Genomic DNA, 21,351 nt, shown 5'->3' with positions numbered 1-21,351 from the left:
TATGCACATATTTGCAAATTCAAGTGCATACAAGTATTCTTTTTTCCCAAGGGTAATTCCCCTCTGGAACAGCCTGCTTAGGCCGGGATGCTGTCTGTGCAGAATCAATTAGGTCTTTCCAAGCTAAGTTAAGCCCCATGTAGGAACTCCATTAATTTATATAAGTATTTTGCAAGGACGATGATGATAGTCAACCTAAGTATTTTCCAATAACCTTTATATGTCAGGCTCTTATGTAGCCTTTAAATGTACTCCCGTCGGAAACGTTTGACCTTTTAGCATCCTGTATAGTGTCTCTCACTTAAAGGATCAATAAATATGTACGTATGTTTGTAGAACAGTGAGGCATAAGGATTGCGGACCAAACCGAACCCGACGAATAATCATGTAAACTGTATAATACCCCGCCACTTATTTGCACATGAATAACGCGTACTCTTCTTTTTTCAAGTGGAGCCATGATCCTCGCATTTATGAACGCAATAGAGAAGCCTGAAAAATTCAGGACTTCGACAGGGTTTGAGGCCGTGACTTCACGATGCCGGTGCGACGCTCTAACCAACTGAGCTATGAAGCCACTGATGTTGGAAGCTGGTCATTTGTGGGTCAAATATTCCAGTGATGAATGATTTAATGAGTGAAATGATTTCCTATCTCTGAACAATGCGTAGTTACCCCCAATTTTCTTTTTGGATGCTAAGAGCACTTGCTAAGTTTTGCTTTCTCCACATAGTTTTGAGCCGTGCAAAAATATCCCTGTTTTAATAAGCACCAATCATAGGAAATCTCGAGATGCGCAGAACATATGCGCAATAACAATAGTAGGCACCGTCCTTAAATCAGGAGCCCATGAGTAGTTGGGCTTCTCCCTAAATGGCCTCAGTACTCAGGGATCTCAAGGAATTTCTTTAAATATAATTTTCTCTCATAGAAGCCAACTCGATTGACAGAAACATATGCATGCTTATACACCAACTTGGCAAAGAGTGATGCAAATCAGACTTGGCACAAACCGATGTCAGCTGAGATGAAAAGAGACGTCTGCGCTATTTATATATAATATTATATATAAAAAACAATAGTTTAAGGCTACGTGCATGTACTTCTTGAGATGGTTTTAATAAGCGCTGAGTACTGAGAGTCTCAATGGAGGCATAGCGTTCACGGCAAACGGTTAAAAAATGTTTTTTTCCGTCAAGGTTAACTTACATGAAAAACAAAGAAGAGTCTCTCGTTGAAAATGAAACAATTTATTTATTTATTTTTTTTTTTGCTTTTGGGGATTCTTTGTGTTAGTTAATAGGGTCTTAGTACACATATTGAATAGAATAAGTAATTGGTCATCAGAATGTGACTTACATTTTTGTCAAGACCTCCAACTCGGCGCAACACAGGATGAAGTCAGAACGGAGGGTAATTCCCGTCTGGAACAGCCTGCCTAGGCCGGGATGCTGTCTGTGCAGAATCAATTAGGTCTTTCCAAGCTAAGTTAAGCCCCATGTAGGAACTCCATTAATTTATTTAAGTATTTTGAAAGGACAATGATGATAGTCAACTTAAGTATTTTCCAATAACCTTTATATGTCAGGCTCTTATGTAGCCTTTAAATGTACTCCCGTCGGACCCGTTTGACCTTTTAGCATCCTGTTTAGTGTCTCTCACTCAAACGATCAATAAATATGTATGTATGTATGTATGTAGAACAGTGAGGCATAAGGATTGTGGACCAAACCGAACCCGACGAATAATCATGTAAACTGTGTAATACCCCGCCACTTATTTGCACACCAATAACGCGTACTCTTCTTTTTTCAAGTGGAGATGTTATCCTCGCATTTATGAACGCAATAGAGAAGCCTGAAAAATTCAGGACTTAACAGGGTTTGAGGCCGTGACTTCACGATGCCGGTGCGACGCTCTAACCAACTGAGCTATGAAGCCACTGATGCTGGAAGCTGGTCATTTGTGGGTTCAAATATTCCAGTGATGAATGATTTAATGAGTGAAATGATATATGAAAACAGTTTTTCATCACATATAAATAGATCTTAATTATTGGATGTCAATGTGGAAACCGCTCCATGTGTTGTTGATTTTGAAAGCCCTGTCTACTAATGTACAAATGAGGGCATTTTTTTTAGAGAAGACTCTGAAACTGAGAAAATTAGTATAAGCAGCCAAGTGTAAGTTTTCTTACGAAACACAGAAGTAACTCGGACTAGGAAATCAGGGAGACTGTTGTAAATAAGGACATCTAAAAAGGGTAATTGTTGGTTCTCCTCTTTTTCCATAGTGAACTTGATTTTGACATGTTGTGAGTTGATATTATCAAAGAACTGTGAGGCATCAGTGTCGCTGATGGATAAGCAAAACGTGTCATCCACATGTCTGCTATAGAAAATTACCTCAGGACCATTGTATTTTTCCAACAATTTTTTCTCGTGATGACTCGTGAAAAGATTGGCAAGAACGCGTGCAAGACGGGAACCCATAGCCACAGCCATAGCCATAGTTAACGTAATACACAAAAATTTGGTTTTATCAGCGGAGTTGATAATGTAAATTGGCCACCGCACAGAGATTCTAAAGGCTGACGTTTCGAGAGTTAGCCCTTCGTCAGAGCGAATCGAGGAATTGTGGGTTACGTGTATTTTTTATAGCAGAGTAGGAGCTACGCTATTGGTGGTAACATGGCAACGTGAAAAATAGGAATATATTAGTTTAATGAAAAGCTTTCGCTAATACCATGAGGATTAAGGGTGCCGATTTGGAAGATGAATTTGTGTTCCAGATTCTTGCGGCTTTCCGTCGTACCTAGATGTAGGGAAAGGCCGCAGATAGCCATGTGTTTTTTGGAGTGGTTAAGGAGATTAAAATGACGAGCGACTGGCTTAGATGCATCCTTGTCATTCTTCTCATCATCGCGAAGGTGTTCGTGGAATCGGTCGCCTAGTCGTCTGCCTGTCTCGCCAAATGTATGATTTATTGCATAACGTACAGGTTATGCAATAAATGACATTTGCGGAGGTACATGTGAAACGATCGGTGTTCGTAACAGATCGCTTAGGTTCTGTCTGATATCTTGCTAGTGTTACCGATGAAAAGACAAGTTTTGCATCGTGAGCGCGCACACTAGTTTGAAAGTTCCGGGTTGCGGGTAAACTTGCTGGCCTTTAATTATTAGTTAATACTGAGATATTCGTCGATAATCAATCCACTTGTAATCTGTATTGTTAATTTGTTAAACTAAGCGTTGTTGTGTGTAAACGAAGTTTTGTTTATTGTCTTTTAATACGTGTGTTCTTGTATTTGGCTTGCCCCGCCTCGATTAGCTCTTTCTAGCTATTTGCGGGGTAAGCCATCCATTAACTATCATATTTAGCTAAATAAAGTTGTTAATTGTTGTTGTTTCTGTTAAAAGAGAAATGAGTCAGCCGGCAGTGGCAAACAGAAACAATTTCTTGGGACACCATTTAATTCAAGATGCACGTTTCCCTCCAGTCACAGCGGTGTGGGCTCTCTGTGGTGAATCGCTAAGCCAGTCAGCAGATTATTCGAGCAGTATCTTGGTAAATTAACTTTGTACATCGTAGGAAACTACGAATTTACCACGAGTAGGAATATTGACTATATCACTAAAAAAAGAAAACGTATCCTGTGCACTCTATTGTTGTGAAATGAAAGGCCGGATATTTAACAATTATTCCTCGAGCCCGAATGGGCTCTGAGTCAATAGCCCCACGAGGCCGAAGGCCGAATGGGCTATTGACTCTGAGGCCATGAGGGCGAGAGGAATAATTGTTTTAGTAAAATCCAACTAGTTGGTCAAAGAAATATCGAGACAAAACATCTTTCGCTAGTTAAAGCTAGACTTTAATCCTTTTCTGCCGCCAAAACATTACAAATATGGCCGGCGCTTTCGCTACTAGTGGACTATAACAAATAGCCTATTAGTAGCTCAACCAATCAAAACACAGCATTGATAATAGACCACTAGTTGGATTTTACTAAAAAAACATAGCTAACTTGTAATTGTAAGTGCCGATCGAGAAGATTATAGGAGGAGGAGCAAACAAAGGGGCAAGAACTTTGTGCATTTTGGGAGGACGTAAATTCTGGCAGGTTGAGAGCCGGTAGGATAGATTACACCTTAGTCTTCACAAACAACTACTCTCACTAGTGAAAATAATCTATCCCACTAGCTCTCAAGCTGCCGCAATATTATACAAAGGGTAATGAAGCAATACTCTACTCAGTTTATAACAACGTCTATTTTGGCGGCTGAGGCATGTTCTTGGTCAGTCTCAGCCTGAACATTGTTATGACAAAGAGTATATTGATAAAAGTCTCGCTTTTCAAACGATGCCCCTAAAAGAACAAGATAGTGGCCGGGTATTCCAACCTCGTTCCCAGGGCTGTCTCCGCCGAGAGAAAAGCCCTGTGATTGAGGTTGCGGGTATTTTGCAGTTGATCTCTCCACCTGAATTGCCATTTTCTCCCGGAAGTTTTTGTTTTAATCTATGGTTGCCAATCCGCTTCTCATGAACCATAAGTTTGCTGTCTCAACGTGTTCACGTTTACTTTTGTTCTGTTACCTTGACCCGTCAGATACGGGTCCTAATTCAGTTCTTTTATGTCCTTGATGAAGACTGGCGAAATCGCTGTTTTTTTTCCAAGTTCTGATGAAAGTTAAAAATATTTGAGGTTAGATGCAAACCAAACCTTATTATTTTCACTGCATGGCACCCAGATCATAATATGCTGTGGTATGTATTCCTTCTTTAAAAGGTGTTATGCGAAAGCTGCAACAGTTCCAAAAAACCGAACAGACAGGAAAATCTCAATATTTTAAGAACGGTGACTATTAATTCAAAGGTATTTTTCCGCGGTTTACTGAATATGCGGGAAAAGCCGATCTTAACAAGTGTTATTGAAATCCAAAAAGAAAATTGGGGGTAACCACGCATTTTTCGAAAATAATTAATCAACAATAGTTGTAAAAAGCTTTAACATACAAAGCAATGTTTGCAAATGGACGTTTAATTATCTCTGAAAAATGCGTAGTTACCCCCAATTTTCTTTTTGGATGCTAAGAGCACTTGCTACGTTTTGCTTTCTCCACATAGTTTTGAGCCGTGCAAAAATATCCCTGTTTTAATAAGCACCAATCATAGGAAATCTCGAGATGCGCAGAACATATGCGCAATAACAATAGTAGGCACCGTCCTTAAATCAGGAGCCCATGAGTAGTTGGGCTTCTCCCTAAATGGCCTCGGTAGTCAAGGATCTCAAGGAATTTGTTTAAATATAATTTTCTCTCATAGAAGCCAACTCGATTGACAGAAACATATGCATGCTTATACACCAACTTGGCAATGAGTGATGCAAATCAGACTTGGCACAAACCGATGTCAGCTGAGATGAAAAAAGACGTCTGCGCTATTTATATATAATTATATATAAGAAAACAATAGTTTGAGGCTGCGTGCATGTAGTTCTTGAGATGGTTTTAATAAGCGCTGAGTACTGAGGGAATCAATGGAGGCATAGCGTTCACGGCTAAAGGTAAAAAAAATTGCCTTTTCACTGCTAACGGTCATGTTTTTTTCCGTCAAGGTTAACTTACATGAAAAACAAAGAAGAGTCTCTCGTTGAAAATGAAACAATGTATGTTTTGTTTTTTTTGTTTTTTTTTTTTTTGCTTTTGGGGATTCTCTGTGTTAGTTAATAGGGTCTTAGTACACATATTGAATAGAATAAGTAACTGGTCATCAGAATGTGACTTACATTTTTGTCAAGACCTCCAACTCGGCGCAACACAGGATGAAGTCAGAACGGATGCCGCAAACGTCAGCCTCATCCAATGATAGTTTTTTAAAATCTAATTTTAGCTACGCATCTATTTTTAGAGAGGCACCTGATTGGAAAGTCGTAATGACGTAATGAAATTTTGAATACGGGCGGCGTTGGGAACAAAAACTTAAAATAGCTCTGCGAAACTAGAAAATTATAGATTTTAAAAAACTAGAATGGGGCAAGGGGGATGGGATGGGAGACCATCCAGAACATGTTCCTTTTGTAAACGCCATATGCATTTTTTTTTTCAATCGGAGTACTCGTATTTAACCGTCGGGAGTCTTGACCATTCATCACTTTGGTACAGCGTGGCATTTTTCCTATTCGTATTTAAGGAAAGGAACTTTATTTAAGTGTCTACTCGATTTTAATTTAGCGCTGGAGCACTAATTAAGGACACTGTAAAGTGAAATTAACAATGAAAGTAAATCAAGTCAAATGTTGGTTTTTGAGGAGAGGGGAAACCGGAGTACCCGGAGATAACCTCTCGGTGCACAGTAGAGAACCAACAAACTCAACCCACATATGACGCCGAGTCTGGGAATCGAACCCGGGCCACATCGGTGGGAGGTGAGTGCTCTCACCACTGCGCCATCCCTACACCCCAAAAAGTTTATATAAACGGATAAAGGAAGCATCAAAGAAACGAAATGATCCAAAAGACTAAAACAGAGCTGGCTGCAAGCTTCTGTGCTACCCTTCTCATTAACGAGCAAGGTGCTTACACATGATCATACCGCGCATCCTGATTCCTCCATTCGCAAATAACCACAAGTCCTCGCGTTTCGAAGACAAATATGTTCTTCTCCCGATTGGAGAGCTGCCTTGTTCGTTCGCTTCAGGCTCACTCACTGCGGCAGCAATAAAAGTTCCTTTCTTCCCTGCATGATGCTTGCCTGCGGATATCCATGGTGCTGACCAAAAGGACCGCGGCCGCTGGAGACAAGCACTTGTAGCAATTGAGCGTGAATTGTATTTTTGGGAGTAATCGCCGTATATACAATTTTAAAGAAAACTGTCCTTTTGTTTCATTGTTGACTTATTTTTTTCTGATAATGTATCACGGTTAAAAAACCATGAAAAAAGAGCCCGTATTTAAACTCCATGGTTCATAATAGAGTTTTGAATAAAGTTTTCAAAAAATTTCGATTTCCAAAGCTCCTGTGATTTCTTAATGCACCACAACTCCTTCCTTGTTGTAAAATATTGAAGGGCTTGCAGTTTATCATCGAAATTGGATTACTTGAAAAACGGAAGCTGTGAGTGTCTCTCTTCAAGATCCAATTCAATTTCCTTTCATTATATTGGCAGTGGCAGTGTTTCGGATGACAATGGAAAAAAGGGATTGGAAACAAAAAACGGCTGATAGAATCTATCAGATCGGCGAAAAACAATGCGGGTAGAAATTATCATAAGGCATGCAAATGTGGCAACGAGCCCATTTGTAAGGCACTTGTCGACCGGAAAAGATTTATTCTGCTCATCAAAGTTCTGCATTCCAGAGTTCAAGATAAGAGTTATGAGAGAGACGCTTACGCCGGCATTAGTTCTCGTGGTTACCTCAATTTTTACTTAACTGTTTACATTTGATTTAACTAATTACTTGTATACTGAGGGAAAAAAGGCATAAACAAAATTTGTTCGGCCGAGTCTGTTTAGTCGCCGTTTACGCCTACACACAATTCCGCCGTCGTGTTTGAAAGTTATGTCAAATTTTGTCATACAAAGTCTAGCGATATCTGATGCGTGCCGCTTGATGTTATTTGACAGCCATCCAATCACTATTTCCGGTCTCTTGGAGTATTTTCACCTTGTACCTCAAGGAAAAGTTCACTCTGACGGTGTGTATAAATTGACTTTATTGTCGTCTTTTACCGTCTGTAAGTGACTCACGAGCTCCCCGTTCCTAATTGGTATTCAGCATACACTAAAGGATATTAACATTGTTTGTCTTCTTTTGAATAGCAGTTCATTACAGAGAGGCCGTGGATTCTTCCTACACAGATAAGAGACCGCAAGCTTCTGGCAGCGTCCTACGTTGCCTTGGCGCAAGCAACCACAAGATACTCCCGACAGGAAGAGGCAAGAGAAGTTAGCGATTGCTTCTTTCGCTTGCGTTCTACGCTCTTGTCCGAAAAAGTTGTTTTTGTGAGCGTGTGCACTTAGGAAATAAACGCGGACATGTTGCTTTCAAGAGCTCAGCCTGAAGAGAAGGTCCCATGAGAATAGCCTGCTCTCTTTGTTCTTGGATATTGTTGATGATCGGATAATTTTTATGTTGACCGCCCACCGCTCGGAACAAGTCTGCCCTGGGGCTGTTGCTATGTTTGTACGTGTGGTCTGATCAAGGCAAACTAACCACTTTCGTCGAAGATTGATGCACGTTCATCGATTCTCCGTCCTTCATTAAAGGATTTAGCAAAGGAGTTTTGCTTGGAGCTTCTCTCAAAGCGACGTGTTGACAGAAATTTAGCACACCACTCTTCATTAGCGCCCGAAACTGAACGGAAGGTGTCGTTTCTTGGCCTTTGCGGTTTCACGTAACCTTTTCTGATACAAGCTCTGGATTTATCGACACGTAGAATTTTAGTATCTTTACAAGCCTGCTCCAGTTATGTACCAAACACTGAAGTTAAGAGAACTCAATCCTTTTATTACCTGCGGTATATGTGGTGGGTACTTAATCGACGCAACTACCATAACGGAGTGCCTTCACACATGTAAGTAAGCAACCAATCTGTTGTTTTCCACCGCCTGAATTTCCATCTTAAGTTATTATTGAACCTGCACGGGGTGCCTATTCCATCGCCTTCTGTTTAAACTTAGTTTTACGACATTTTTTGTCGGTAGAGTTACGGTTTAAGGAAAGGCAAACCGAACAAACGCGCTCCTAGTCGACGAAGCGTAGAAAACTTCATGGAACAGTGTTTAGCGTTTAAATCCACGCTCAAAAGCCTTTAAATCTTGTATGTCCTACTTTACGCGTACAGTGAACATTTTTGCTTATGAATAACTAGCGAAATTCTCGCTACAAAAAGCCATCCCACTGTAAAGTGTAAGGGAGAGATCGTCAACCGTGACTTTCTCATAAGTTCACCCGGACTAGACCAGCTTTATCACAATGGTTCCTGTCGTTTCACCTTTCATTTCTGGGGTAAATTTGGTATTTTTTAATTCAATTTATAACATGAATTTTATCCACAGTCCTTTGATTGATCTCCGGCTTTTCTATGGTTCTAGGAACCTACTGTGCGTAGCGGAGTGCTTCCTTCGCACATACCTCGCTTGACTACTCCCACGTTGAGTTTATTACAACCGTTCAAAACTTTCCCCTTATTCTAACATTAACCACCTTTCGGCTTCACAAAGGATGTTTGATACTGAGTGGCTTATATTTAAACAAGAAGAATGTATATTTTGTCTCTCGAAGTTAGATTGTCAGGAAAGGCGTTGCCAAAGATTCGTGGATCCGACCGTCTTTATTCTTCAAGTATCCAGATATTTCACACTTCGAAAAAAACCATTAAAAACATCATCTTGTGCGGTGATGTTGCTTAGATAAACAAAGATGCTTTATTTAAATTTCAATTCTCTTTGCTTCCACCAGTCTTCAAAATGAAATTGACTTTAAACGTTGTCCTACGGAGCGGAGACAATCATGTTTCCTTTTCTTGATAGCTTGTTACCAGTTTAAAATAATTAACTAGGTCTTTACATCTAATCTTCATTTATGTTCATGTGTATGTTTTGGCGAGGACGTGTTTATCGAGCTTATTTTGCTTTGCTTTCCTCACAGTTTGTAGAAGCTGCATTGTGAAGCATCTACAGGAAGACAATATCTGTCCAACATGTAAGATAGTCGTTCATCACAGTTACCCATTGAATTACATAAGGTGAGTGGTAGATCTTAGCAGCTGGCAAGAAAATGTTTGCAACGTCATCTTTACATCGGTCTCAAGAAGTGTACAAATCAAACGAATACAAGTCATTAACATGCGACATTTGGCAACTGAGAAAGCGGTGACCTAAAAACGCGAATATCATTCTTGGATGTTTTTCAGGAAAATGAATGGTCAGTCTACAACACTGAGAGAGCTCGTCTGCAACTTCAGGATTCAAAAACTGTTATCTTTGAACTATTTACTTTCAAGATTTAGTGGCCTTTGGTTTCGTAATTATATTGTAAATGAATTATAAGCAATTTTCAATGGAGATTGAATCTGATGTCCGAGTTCAGCGTTAAAACTTTAACCAAGTCATCCGAGCCGTACGATTTTTACTCTCTACACCGCTAGAAACATCTCCTTACTATTTTTGTTCATATTGCTTCATATTCACTTATTTTATTGGTCGTCTCAAGAGTCATATGTTTTTGAAAATACATGCTGAAGGATAAGTATTGGTGTCACGGTCGATTAAATCATTCACGGATAGACTAGCTTTTAACAACTAGTGCTACAAGTACGTTATCTCAGGCAGTTCAAGTTAAGTATTTTGACCCGAGATTAGTTTATTTTTTCAACCGTAATGACTGAGGATGAGGAATTGAACAATCTGGGTTGACATATTTAGAACTTAATATTGCCCTCAAAGTTAGTTATCATTGTGTGTGAGAATTGTAGCAAATATATTGAATGAACTCTAATGTGGATCATGCAGGTCAACATTAATATTAAGTGAGATATATGGAGCTGATTCAACATAACTAGAATCAACATAACCCTTGGCTACATTTATTTCGAAACGATACATGTAGTGGTGAGATTGTCTTGTTTTTAATTGGGGTTTGAAATCAAACTGGATTTTGTCACTGAAATGGGCTTCATTCTTTATTGGATTTGAGTTCATTTCACAATTTTTTTTTTCAAAACCGTTGCCAATTGATACGATCGGGCTGCATAAGGTATTAAGACTTGTTAAGTAGTTACTCTAAATGATTTGATTTGTATCAGAGACTCTGCTGTATGACAGAACAAAGAATAGAAGAACGCTACCATATGCAGAAGTTTATTTTGTCTTCTGTTTTGTTTTGTTTCGTTTTTTCTCTGTTATCGTGGGTTTTCAGTTGTACCCCGAGAGAAACGTGATTCTTTTGTCTTCCAAATCGAGTTAAGAGTTTCCTTATTTCATTGCAGTTCCGACCGCACAATGCAGGAAATTGTATACAAGCTGGTTCCTGGACTTCAAGAACGTAAGTTCTTTACAACTTTTTGCTTAATTTGTGGTGAATTTTTGCATGGGACATTTATCCCAAACAAGGCACGCGTTCACCTCACCGAGATGTATTTCTGTGAAAGGCCATTTTAAAACCGATGCTGTGATAGTGGGGTAATTTCTGCAACTGTCTCCTGTTCTAGTTAAACAAATGCTGCTTTTTATCAAAACACCTTTTAGTTTTTACGATCCTCTTGATAATACAATACAGATACCAAATTTTAATTCCCCGATACTGAAATACAAAGTGGCAAACATGGAATTATAATCAGTTGATATCAGACCACGACTGTCCTCCTCGTCTGCTGTTCAACGCGCTAAGGTTTGGACAACTTTGAAACTGGCAGCAAAAACATCGCAAAAGAAACAAATTCTCCTTCTCAGAATCATCTGTTCCTTTTGTTAACCACGTCACCTCGTGATTATAACAAAACTGTTTAAATGCTTTACATACGGCGCACGACTCATGTGATAACAAAAATGAGTTGATTTAAATGTTTTTTTTCCTGAGCCTTAGATCTCTATCATCTTTCCTTGTCCATCGCAAAGTTTCATTACTGAAGAACGCCTCACACATACGTAGCAAGGAAAAATGCTTTAATACCTTTATTAAAGTCTTCCAGAATTTACTGTCTAGGAAGTAAATATTTAGCTTATTTCCTGGGGATAGCAACCTTATAAAACTTCTGCTTATTGTCGATGAAATATTATTTGGGGCTGACAACCCTAGGAATGAAAAGTTCCAAATTCACATTTGGCTTGTTATTCTTTATATTCTATCCATTTTTAATTCATTGTATTGACTAGCTTACTCGCACGTTCTTCTGAAAAGCAATCATCAATGCACATTCAGTTGTTTTCGTTTACGTAATCCAAGTTTTTTTTTTTTTGCGGTTGCGGTTGTTCATCAGGGGATTTCCGATTTCCAATTTCGACATTATAATTTCATTTACACGTGTTCTAAGTTTGATAAAAAACAGATCCTTCACTTAAATTGCACTTTGAAAACACAAACACAGTTGTCGAGAAGTTAGTCAAAAAATGGTGCTCTACCTTCAAAAAAACCTCTAAACAACTTTGTTGAAAGATTCTGTTCATGTATCCCAAACGTGCCGGCCTTTGACATTTTCCAAAGTCATTTGACTTCCATTTGGAGTGTAAAATATGCTACGAATTCGAAGATTTCAGAAGATGGCACTTTTCTTCTTAGCCAGTGAAGAACTCAATTTGTTTTAAAGATAATCCCATAGACTTAGAATTTAAATCTTTAATCCAGTTCGAAAGAAGAAGACCAAGGCCAAACGAGCAAGGCGCATCTTCTCGAATATCTGCCTCTTTGGTGCTTCTCTTCAACCCGAAGAGTGGACTCTGAAGGAAAAAACTGTTAAACGAGAATTTATTGGCTATTTCTTTAATAGTTAAATTGGATTTGTCCATTCTCTTTTTCCAGGCGTCATTGGGAAATTTTAGTGACGCGAAGCTCAATAACGTCCCAGATCAAAATCGCTACAAAATCAGTTTTAGTATTTCAAATTTGGCGACATTTTTCTTGCCTTTAATTGTAAATAGCATATGTTGGCTATTGAATCGATTCCGATTTATTTTTTAAAAAGCATCCCTGAAACATCTGCGGGAAATTCGTATAAAAGGTCAAGAAAAACAGGTCGAATTTCTCGAATTAGCAATTAATTATTTCCGCTGTTTTGCTCTCAACTAAACTTAGAGAAGGAAATTGCAGAAACTATCGTTTTGTTTGGCTCTTGATTTATTAGACAACCAAATTAAATTATGGTGAGAGAAGAGATGTCTTAGCTTTTGTTTCACATACTTTCAAAACTTACTGAAAACAAACTTGAACGTTACATGTACAATAAAAAGATTACTAGAACCCTGGTTTGAGGACTCAAAGTTGGAAAAGGAGATTCAACTGAATCTTCTACTTTTCTATGGTAAACGGAACCAGGGAATTTGCGGAGCTGCGCCCTCCGAAAGGTGCAAAGCATTCGTCAAATGAAAAAATTTCCTGATTTATCGTTCGTATGTTTAGCCTGGCCGCAAATTGTGCGGAAAAACAGGAACTAAAGACTCAAATAGCAACAAAGGAGGTCTCAAATCCTCTGGGCTTGTGTGGTTGTACCGACAGCTGTTTGTCTGTGTTTTATAGGAGAGCTTCAAAGACAAAAGGAATTTGAAGTAGCCATGTTTATGTACCGGACAGGAGAACAACAGAACGCTTACAACGCCATGAATTCGAGAAAAACGCTCGGTAAGACGTTTTTCCTATAAATTTTGTACTTTTTTCATGGATTGGTTCTGTACACCTTTTCAAGAAATGCACGTCTCAAAATTAAAAAAAACATGCTTTTGGGGCCATGATCCAAGTTCACTAAGAACAAGATCTTTGGAAGGAAAAGGAGGAGAGATGGCGAAGAATATTCAGTCTCTAAGGGAAAATTAGAGGTACCACCTTAACAAAAATAAAATACTGAGTTCCAATTAAACTTTAACACGAATTCACGAGGATGACAGACAACAGAATTGCAGCATAGTTAGATAGCATGCGTAAATAGAATTTGAAAAGAATTCCTTAATTTGGACCCAGAATTTACACGTTGCAGAATCTTAATCAATCCCTCACGTTTTCTAGATGTGTCCCAAATAGGAAAAAAGCCATTCTTACGACTCATACAATCATTTTTGCAACTTTTACAAGTGCATGTCATATTGGCGTCACATCTGTATGGGCTTTCAATTGTCTGAGTGGTTCCCATGCCCCTCTCCATTGCAAAATTGTATTTAATCAAGTGAAACGGGAAGAGTTCCGTAAGTTGGGGCAGTTCGCTATTTGACGAGAAATAGGACCCGAAGGTCGTGGGTTCAATTTCCACCCTGGTCAGAGTTTTTCTCTGTCCTTGCGTGGGCCCGTTTCCATTTGCAGGGCTAAGGCTCACATGGGTCATATGGGGTAGAAAACTAGCACTTCACATTACACTCTAATCAGTTATATCTTAATGAACATCGAACAAAAAAACGTTTTTCACCTCAGCAGAGTTTTGTCTTTGATTCGTAATTTATTCTACAGTTGACAATCTATCTCCATCTTCGCCATGCTCATCAAACGAGAAAGAACATGAAGATTACCATCGGGGAGACGAACAAGTTGCCATCTGTATGGAATGTTACAGGTACCGTGCAAGTGGGGGTCAAGACAGACATAATTAATTGTTATTCGATTAGACATTGAATTTCTCCATGGTAAAATCTCCAACAGTTCTTTAGCTCAAATTTTGCGGAATTGTAGACAGTCGCTTTCGGTCCGTAGCCCCTGTGCCCCTACCCAAGGTGTCAAAATGTGTACCGATGAGATGCCATCAGAGGTAATCCTTCAATAAACAAGAATATCGTCCAAGGTAGGGCAAAATTCCAAGTTGCTTCTTGCAAACCGAACTGACCGGTATAAGTTCCAGCCGTGTGAACCCGCGTGGTTCCTGTCTTAGTTAATTGGAACCTCACAGGTTACAAAGCTACGCTGCATTTCCTCTTTTCGCAAGGGTAAGTCTGTTAGTGTTAATAGCTTTGTGAAAATTAAGTCGATAGCGTTTGTTAAGAGTCTGGATTAAAGGAAAAACAAATTCACTCTTTTAAACTGCAGCGATAAACATGTGAACCGTCACCGGACCTGTCGGGCTTCTAGATTACACCTGAGTCAATCGTTGGGTTTTCCCAATTTGCAATCACTCTGACAATCACCAATCACCGTCAATTTGTCCTTCGTTACTCCATGCCCATGTAAGTTAAAAAAAGAGTTCTGTCCATACTCTAATGATGTAATATTTATTTCCTTTGCAGGGCAAATGGGAAATATTCACTCAAGGTATCTAACTCTATCTTCTCCCACTTGTTGGCAGACATCCATTTGTATCTATACACGATGTCACCTCAGACGTCTTTTGACCCCAGTTTTCCAAGAATGTGTTGTGGGGACTTTTTCTGGCCTTTATTAATTTTACTTTTCACCGATAAACACGAAAGTTATTTGTTTAGAGAAATTGGTACTTCGAAGAGGTGGCTGGAGTTACATTTTGCTGTAAGCTCTTCAAATTTACTTATTTCTTGTATTTAATGTGTTTGCAGCCCTTACCACGGAAATATCTTCGGTTATCATCTCAAGCAACAGTGTTACATCTCAAAAAATTTCTCGCCAAGAAGTTATGTCTTGATGATCACAAAGATGTAAGTCTTGTCGTTGTTATCACTCCTTTCATCTGCTGTGAATTATAGTAAAGGTTATTTGTCTTAAATTCTGCGAGAGGACGCTCTGTATTCCTTTTCATCCCAACATTTAGGGAGAAAAGCAAACAGCGATCTTCCCCCCCCCCCCCCCTAAAAGTGATTCAGGACCTCCCAGCCACGCTTGTTTCCCAGGTAAAATGTGCATCGGGGACAAATTGCTGCCATATGGTCACAGCGGAGTTATAAGCTGATGGCCCTCCTGTAATTGGCCAATCAAAATGGAAAGTAGGATTTTGAGGACTGGGTTAGGGTAGAAGAAAGGATGAATGTTCCCTCGGCAGGTTCCCTCAGGATTTCTCTCAATCTTTATAGGACACTGGATTTTCCCGCCTTCGGTACAATTCAAACCCTCACACTTTCATTTTTCTCAAAAACAAAAGTCTAGTTCACAGTCCCTGGCAGTAACCCAACACAAGATGCATTTTCCCATTCTTTCGTTTCAGGTGGATATCCTTTGCAACGACGAAATTCTAGGCAAAGATCACACACTTAAATTTATATGTGTGACAAGATGGAGATTTAAGGTATGAACAATATTAAAGGAGAACGGAAAGCGAAAAACTTATTTTTAAAAAGTCGTTCTTACGAAAGCACATAAGACGTTGTAATCAAATCGCTGTGTTTTAGGATGTGAACTTACCATTTAACCTCATTGTAACAGCAAAAAGCTCCGTACCAAAACAATTTGAACGTCCACCATTTTGGAAGCCACGTTGAAGGCTTGGGCGCATAGCATGACGTCACTGCGCACATAGAACATCAGCTCCAAAATGGTCGAATGTGCCGTAATTGGCTGTTCAAACAGAACGGTCACAGATTCCAAAAGAGGGTAAATTTCCATCGACTGCCCTTAAAAAAGAAACCGCTTCTTAAGGAGCGGCTAATGGGTATCAAACGGCAAATTTGCCCAAACTTAGCCAGTGCAGCATTTGTTCGGAACACTTTGAGAAGGAGTGCTTCAAAAGTTGCAGTGGTGTAACCTCCATCTATGGCCCGACAGAAAACGTAAACGCGAGTTAAACGAAGACGCTGTCCCGACAATATTTCCTCATCAGCAAAAGAAAAGCAGAAGGCTTGCAGGTGAACGTCGGGTAAATAAAGCTCCTTAGGAAGAGGGAAATAGCGCTGTAAAAAATTAAACGGTGGTCGCTTATACAGTCATCACTAGATAAATAAACGCTATTTGTGTGAGATTTATTCTGCAGTATTAGACAAGCATGTATAAAAATTAATGCACCTATCAATGTTAAGCCGCTGGGGGGGGGGGAGGCCGGGCATAGGAGGGGGATTTGACGTTACAAGTCTGCCCGTGGTAGGGAATTTTGATCATTTGTTGAGTTCCGGGGGTCGGGACTTTTGACTTTAACCGTTCGAAGAGTGGGGTCCACTGACGCCATCTTGGCTGCTCGCCATCTTGAATGACCGAGAAAGACCGACAAATAGTACCGCCATTTAGGAATTACCCAGAAGTCATTAGAAGCAAACCGATTCTCTGCGATTACCGATGAACGCCATGGACTGAAACTCTAAAGCCTTATATGAGGCAGTCATCTAGACTATTCACCTTGTGTGCAGTGAATTTTGTTTCCAAGCCAGCTTACATAATACTAAAAACGAGACCGAAATACTGAATTTCATTTTTATCGGCTCACTATTTGTCACATCATACTGTAAGTCTTCTTATGGGGCTTTTTTGCATATTGCTCTCTTTTATATGAAGTTTAATATTTTATTTCCGTTGTTCCTGTTTACAATTTAAGTAATTAACATGTCATATTCTTTTTTCCTTCACAAAGTATGTGGTTCTATTTTTAGTCAGTCCTTTGGGGCATAGTTTCAAGTTTAAAAGCGGAAACGTTTTAGAAACCGAGTTTTTAGCAGTAATATTTGCTGTCTTAATGATTAAATATAGATAATGGCCATGAGCTATAAAAAGATGGCAATTAAGGTAAACAAAAGTAGCATAACAGTTCATGAAAAGATACCAGAATTTCCCTGTTGTACTGCCTTGTTTAGTAGTATCAGTTGAGACAGTCCTCAAAATTTAAAGTCATTGCTTTCTTACCTTTTAAAAAATAAAATGTATAATTTCTGTCCCTATTTCTGCTGTTCTTTTTTACCCATGCATTTTTGGGAGGAAGCTGGGGCTGGGGAATTTGCACTTTTTTGACCCAGGATGACTTCCCTGGGGCCGGCCATTTGAACAGAAAAACTGATCTGAGTTCAAATCCTCCGCCTATGCTCGGCCTCCCCCCCCCCCCCCCCAGCAGCTTAACATTGATAGATGCATAAAACGAACTAAAAATACTAAAAATAAACACTTTCTTATCGTTTTCTCAAAAAACGTAGACTGTGTATCACATTTTCGATGAAGCCGATTGCAATTCACCTGAGTCCTGAGTTAGCTGCCTATGTTGATGTCGCGACCTCTGTATCCAAGGGTCAAGGCACGCAAAGTTCACACGCTTCTAAAAGAGCATCAAAGAGTCAAAGAGAAAAAGATCTATTGCTTGCTCAACGATCAAATCTTATGTTGGAGGATTAACCGAGCTCAACGAATCGTTCGAAATAAATCTCAGCTGGCAAATTATTTGTGACTATTTGTGTACATAAGCTTACATGTTATTTAGTTCTCTTGTGGTGCTCTCATTCCGCGCACTTGACACAAACCCTCGATAGCGGTCTCTATAGGACTTCCCTTTGTAAAAAATATCGTTTGAAAGAGAAAGTGCTGTGTTATACATCTGTGATTCGGTTGATCGGCCTCTATGTCTGAACCAAAATAATATAGACAGGTTATATCGCAACCATTTCGCTGCCATTTGAGCCTGCCACGCACGCCACGACAAAATACGAAATAAATTAAATAATCAAGCAACAGTTTCTTTCCACCGAATCTATGGCCGTTGGCCGTTTATTACAATACAATACAATACAATACATATTAATTGACCGCTCCCCATAGGGGCTTTTCAGGGCCAATGAAACACAACGTGGCACACCACGATGTATTTCCTCTACTCCGCTCATCTTGACTCTAGTGAACATTGTCTTCCTCTGACTCCAAACTGTCTCGCATAGGTTCAAAAGAATAAGGCTCGATCTCAGCCATAATCGAAGCTAAATGCAGTTTCAACCCGACACAAGATTCTTTACAAATTTTGTTGACATGAATTTTGTTGGCGTGAAGTTTGGTAACCGACCTTTTGCAGTGTTTAATATTGTTTGTTGCCAAGTGAGAATACGGCGTTATTAAAGTGTGTTAAAAATATTGTCACTGAGCAGCTAGCGGTATGTTGGTCAAGGGGTTAGGTGACGGGTTAATCAACATTCCCAGGTTCGAGTCCTATGTCCATACATTTGTGTTGTCTTTTAAAAAATAATTACGTGACCATTTCCCAAAATTCATATCGAGCTTTCAATCTTCTATTTTAACGATAAAAGTGAATTCAGAGCAAATTACGAATTATCTTTAATTGGTAATTCAAGGTAGAGAATGGGTAGAATCAGGAGTCCATGAGTAGGAGCTTGCCTCTCCCATACAAGCTCGATGAGTCAACCTTTGTGCTTATCTTTCTATTTTTAGAACGCCACGAGTTCTTCAGCTCTGCACGCACTGTTAAGAATGGCCAATCAGAATAAAGATATTGTGAAACAAAGACAAAAGTAGCCCAAACAATGTATGGAAATTGCGCAAATTGATGTAAATGTGAGTCTCCTGCTGAAGGGTTAGTTGTAAAAATAGAAAGATACGCGCAAAGGTTGACTCAAGGATACAGTACATAGGAAGGAGGCTCCTACTCACGGGCCATCGCTCAGAGGTTCTTGAAAAGAGAAAATGGCGGCGTCCGTGGAAGGCTGATGAATATTTATTTTCTTTCAAACATCAGAGCGAGGTAGGCATGCATGCGGACGTCTCGGAAGACAGACTTCCGCTAGAACAAAGACTTCCGCTCGTCTAAAAATAACATTCGTAGACATGACATATCCCAAGGGCTGGACCGGGAGCCACCCTCTCTGTCCCCTCATTTTCTCTTGCTCGTGCCTATAAATCACGAAATGTACTTATGGAAGGCCTTTTTCATCGAATTTCTCAGTCGTAAATCAGTTGCGATAATTTCCTTCACAGGGCAGACCTATGCTACTTCATTACAGACAAAGCCTCAAGGTATTTTAGCTTGCCTCTGTAGTGGATTACATAGGAGCTAACAAGATACGCTACAAGCTTGGCTGAACGCAAATTGCAGCAGCTTAAAAAAGCTCGCGCATGCCAACAGGTCACGAAGAACGCCTACGAGGAAGTCATATGGTCACTCGATAACTTGATCAAGAATTTAACGAAGGACGACCCACATACCACGGTTTGCGACAAGCACAGAAAGCCAAATAGAGGTGGCGAATTTTCGTGGGCAAGGACAAAGTTAAAACTAGGAAAAGAATCCGTGACTTAAAATTTCAAAAGGAAAAAAACGATTCGAGCTCAGAATATAAATTTGTTTTGATAATGGGTTTCTTTGGACAGGAATTTGCCCACTCTCTTTTGAAGCTCGTGGATTTTCACACATCTGAAACGAATCCTATGAGAACCGTCTTCTTAACCTCTTTATTTTGCTCGTGTTAACAAGCTTCTCTCCTTTTATCCTTGTTGCATGAGCCCGAAATCATCTTGGTCATCGGCTTTAAAAAGGAAATATGCTTTTTAAACTTTTGCAGACATGCGCATTTCATGGGGACGAGAGTTCCATAGCTCGTCAAGGTTAGCACTCGTTCGCAAAGCTCCAAAGGACCTTTCCTTCATTTTCACCTCTCTATTACCATTAACGATACGGGTTATTTACCAGTTCTATACTTGTCTTTCCTTATTTCAAAAGTAATTAAATTCCAGGAGGGGACGGGTGCAGCTGCGCGAGTAGCTGAATTATACCGACGAATGTCTCTGTTGTGTTGTTATAAAGTACTCCGCAACTTTCTTACCTAATCACGAAAACCGAAAGCCGTAGAATGACATAACTCCGAACGCCTCGCAATTATGACGAATTGCTAACTCTGTTTTTGATAGAAAACAGCACTTCACGTTGAATGATCTCAGAACATGTCCCTACTTCATGCAGAATATATATATATATATATATATATATATATATATATATATATATTTTTTTTTTTTTTTTTTTTTTAAACATAATTCTCATTGTTTTCCCCAACATCACCTAGTAGACTTTAATTGGGGGATAACAATACTACAAAATTCTAATATTAATTATCATACAAGTTCAATTGACTATCAAGATATTCCCGCTACTGTCTTCAAGATCAATGTGTATACCCAAGCGTGTTGAATGTAAACATCCATAACATTTTTTTTTTTTTTTTTTTCTTTTTTTTTTTAAATTTTTTTTTTTTCCCTTTATTTCGTCACAAATACAACAATTACAACACAAGTAAAAACATAGGAAGTAGCTAAAACAGCTGCGCATTTGCTGTTGTTAGCATTAATTATCAGTTAATTATATGTATTCACAATAATACTTAATTAATAATTAATTAATGATTAATTAAATTACAATGACATTACATTGACGCTTACTATTAGTATTCTAGAGTGGAAAATTGTCTGTCCATTTTCTATAAAAAGTTTCTAAATCATTATTCTTAGTTGCAATATATTTTTCTGTTTGATATTTAATTTTAATTTTAAATTAAACATCCATAACATGCTCTCACAGATTAAAGGTCCAGTACTACGGGCAACATTTTCCTTCAACTTATCTCGCAACATTGTTGCATTGCAAGTTGAAACCCTTTGTTGCTCGTCTTATCGCGTGCATGACCAACTTGTCTCGCAGCAAAATATGGTGTTGCAAGTTGAGTCGGCGTGTTGCGACAAGTGGACTCGAGTTCTACTTTCTGCAACAAATTTTAGTTTTGTTGCTCGTATTACCACTGAAGCTTCAACTTGCCTCGCAACAAGTTTGAATTCAACGCTTG

The 21,351-nt window shown here is 39.2% G+C and overlaps 1 protein-coding gene across 3 annotated transcripts; it reads left to right on the top strand.

Annotated features, from left to right (window-relative positions):
- The first annotated feature begins 7,302 nt into the window (after positions 1-7,302).
- LOC138043062 (polycomb group RING finger protein 3-like) lies at positions 7,303-20,290 on the top strand. 3 transcript variants are annotated; one of them, XM_068889173.1, is made up of 10 exons: positions 7,303-7,697; positions 7,822-8,576; positions 9,653-9,749; positions 10,992-11,047; positions 13,235-13,336; positions 14,153-14,255; positions 14,920-14,944; positions 15,205-15,303; positions 15,807-15,887; positions 19,493-20,290. In XM_068889173.1, the coding sequence occupies exons 2-10, from the start codon at positions 8,471-8,473 to the stop codon at positions 19,538-19,540; spliced, it is 717 nt and encodes a 238-aa protein (XP_068745274.1). In that variant the 5' UTR covers positions 7,303-7,697; positions 7,822-8,470; the 3' UTR covers positions 19,541-20,290. The 3 variants fall into 3 exon arrangements, with proteins under 3 accessions (XP_068745274.1, XP_068745275.1, XP_068745273.1); XM_068889174.1 differs by having other exon boundaries at positions 7,357-7,697; positions 7,825-8,576; XM_068889172.1 differs by having other exon boundaries at positions 7,689-7,736.
- Positions 20,291-21,351: the final 1,061 nt, after the last annotated feature.

Source organism: Montipora capricornis, chromosome 3 (genome assembly GCF_036669925.1).
Source record: "Montipora capricornis isolate CH-2021 chromosome 3, ASM3666992v2, whole genome shotgun sequence".
Classification (NCBI taxonomy): Eukaryota; Metazoa; Cnidaria; class Anthozoa; order Scleractinia; family Acroporidae; genus Montipora; species Montipora capricornis.
The sequence above is the reverse complement of the archived record's forward strand: the minus strand, read 5'-3'. Positions and strand labels throughout refer to the sequence as shown.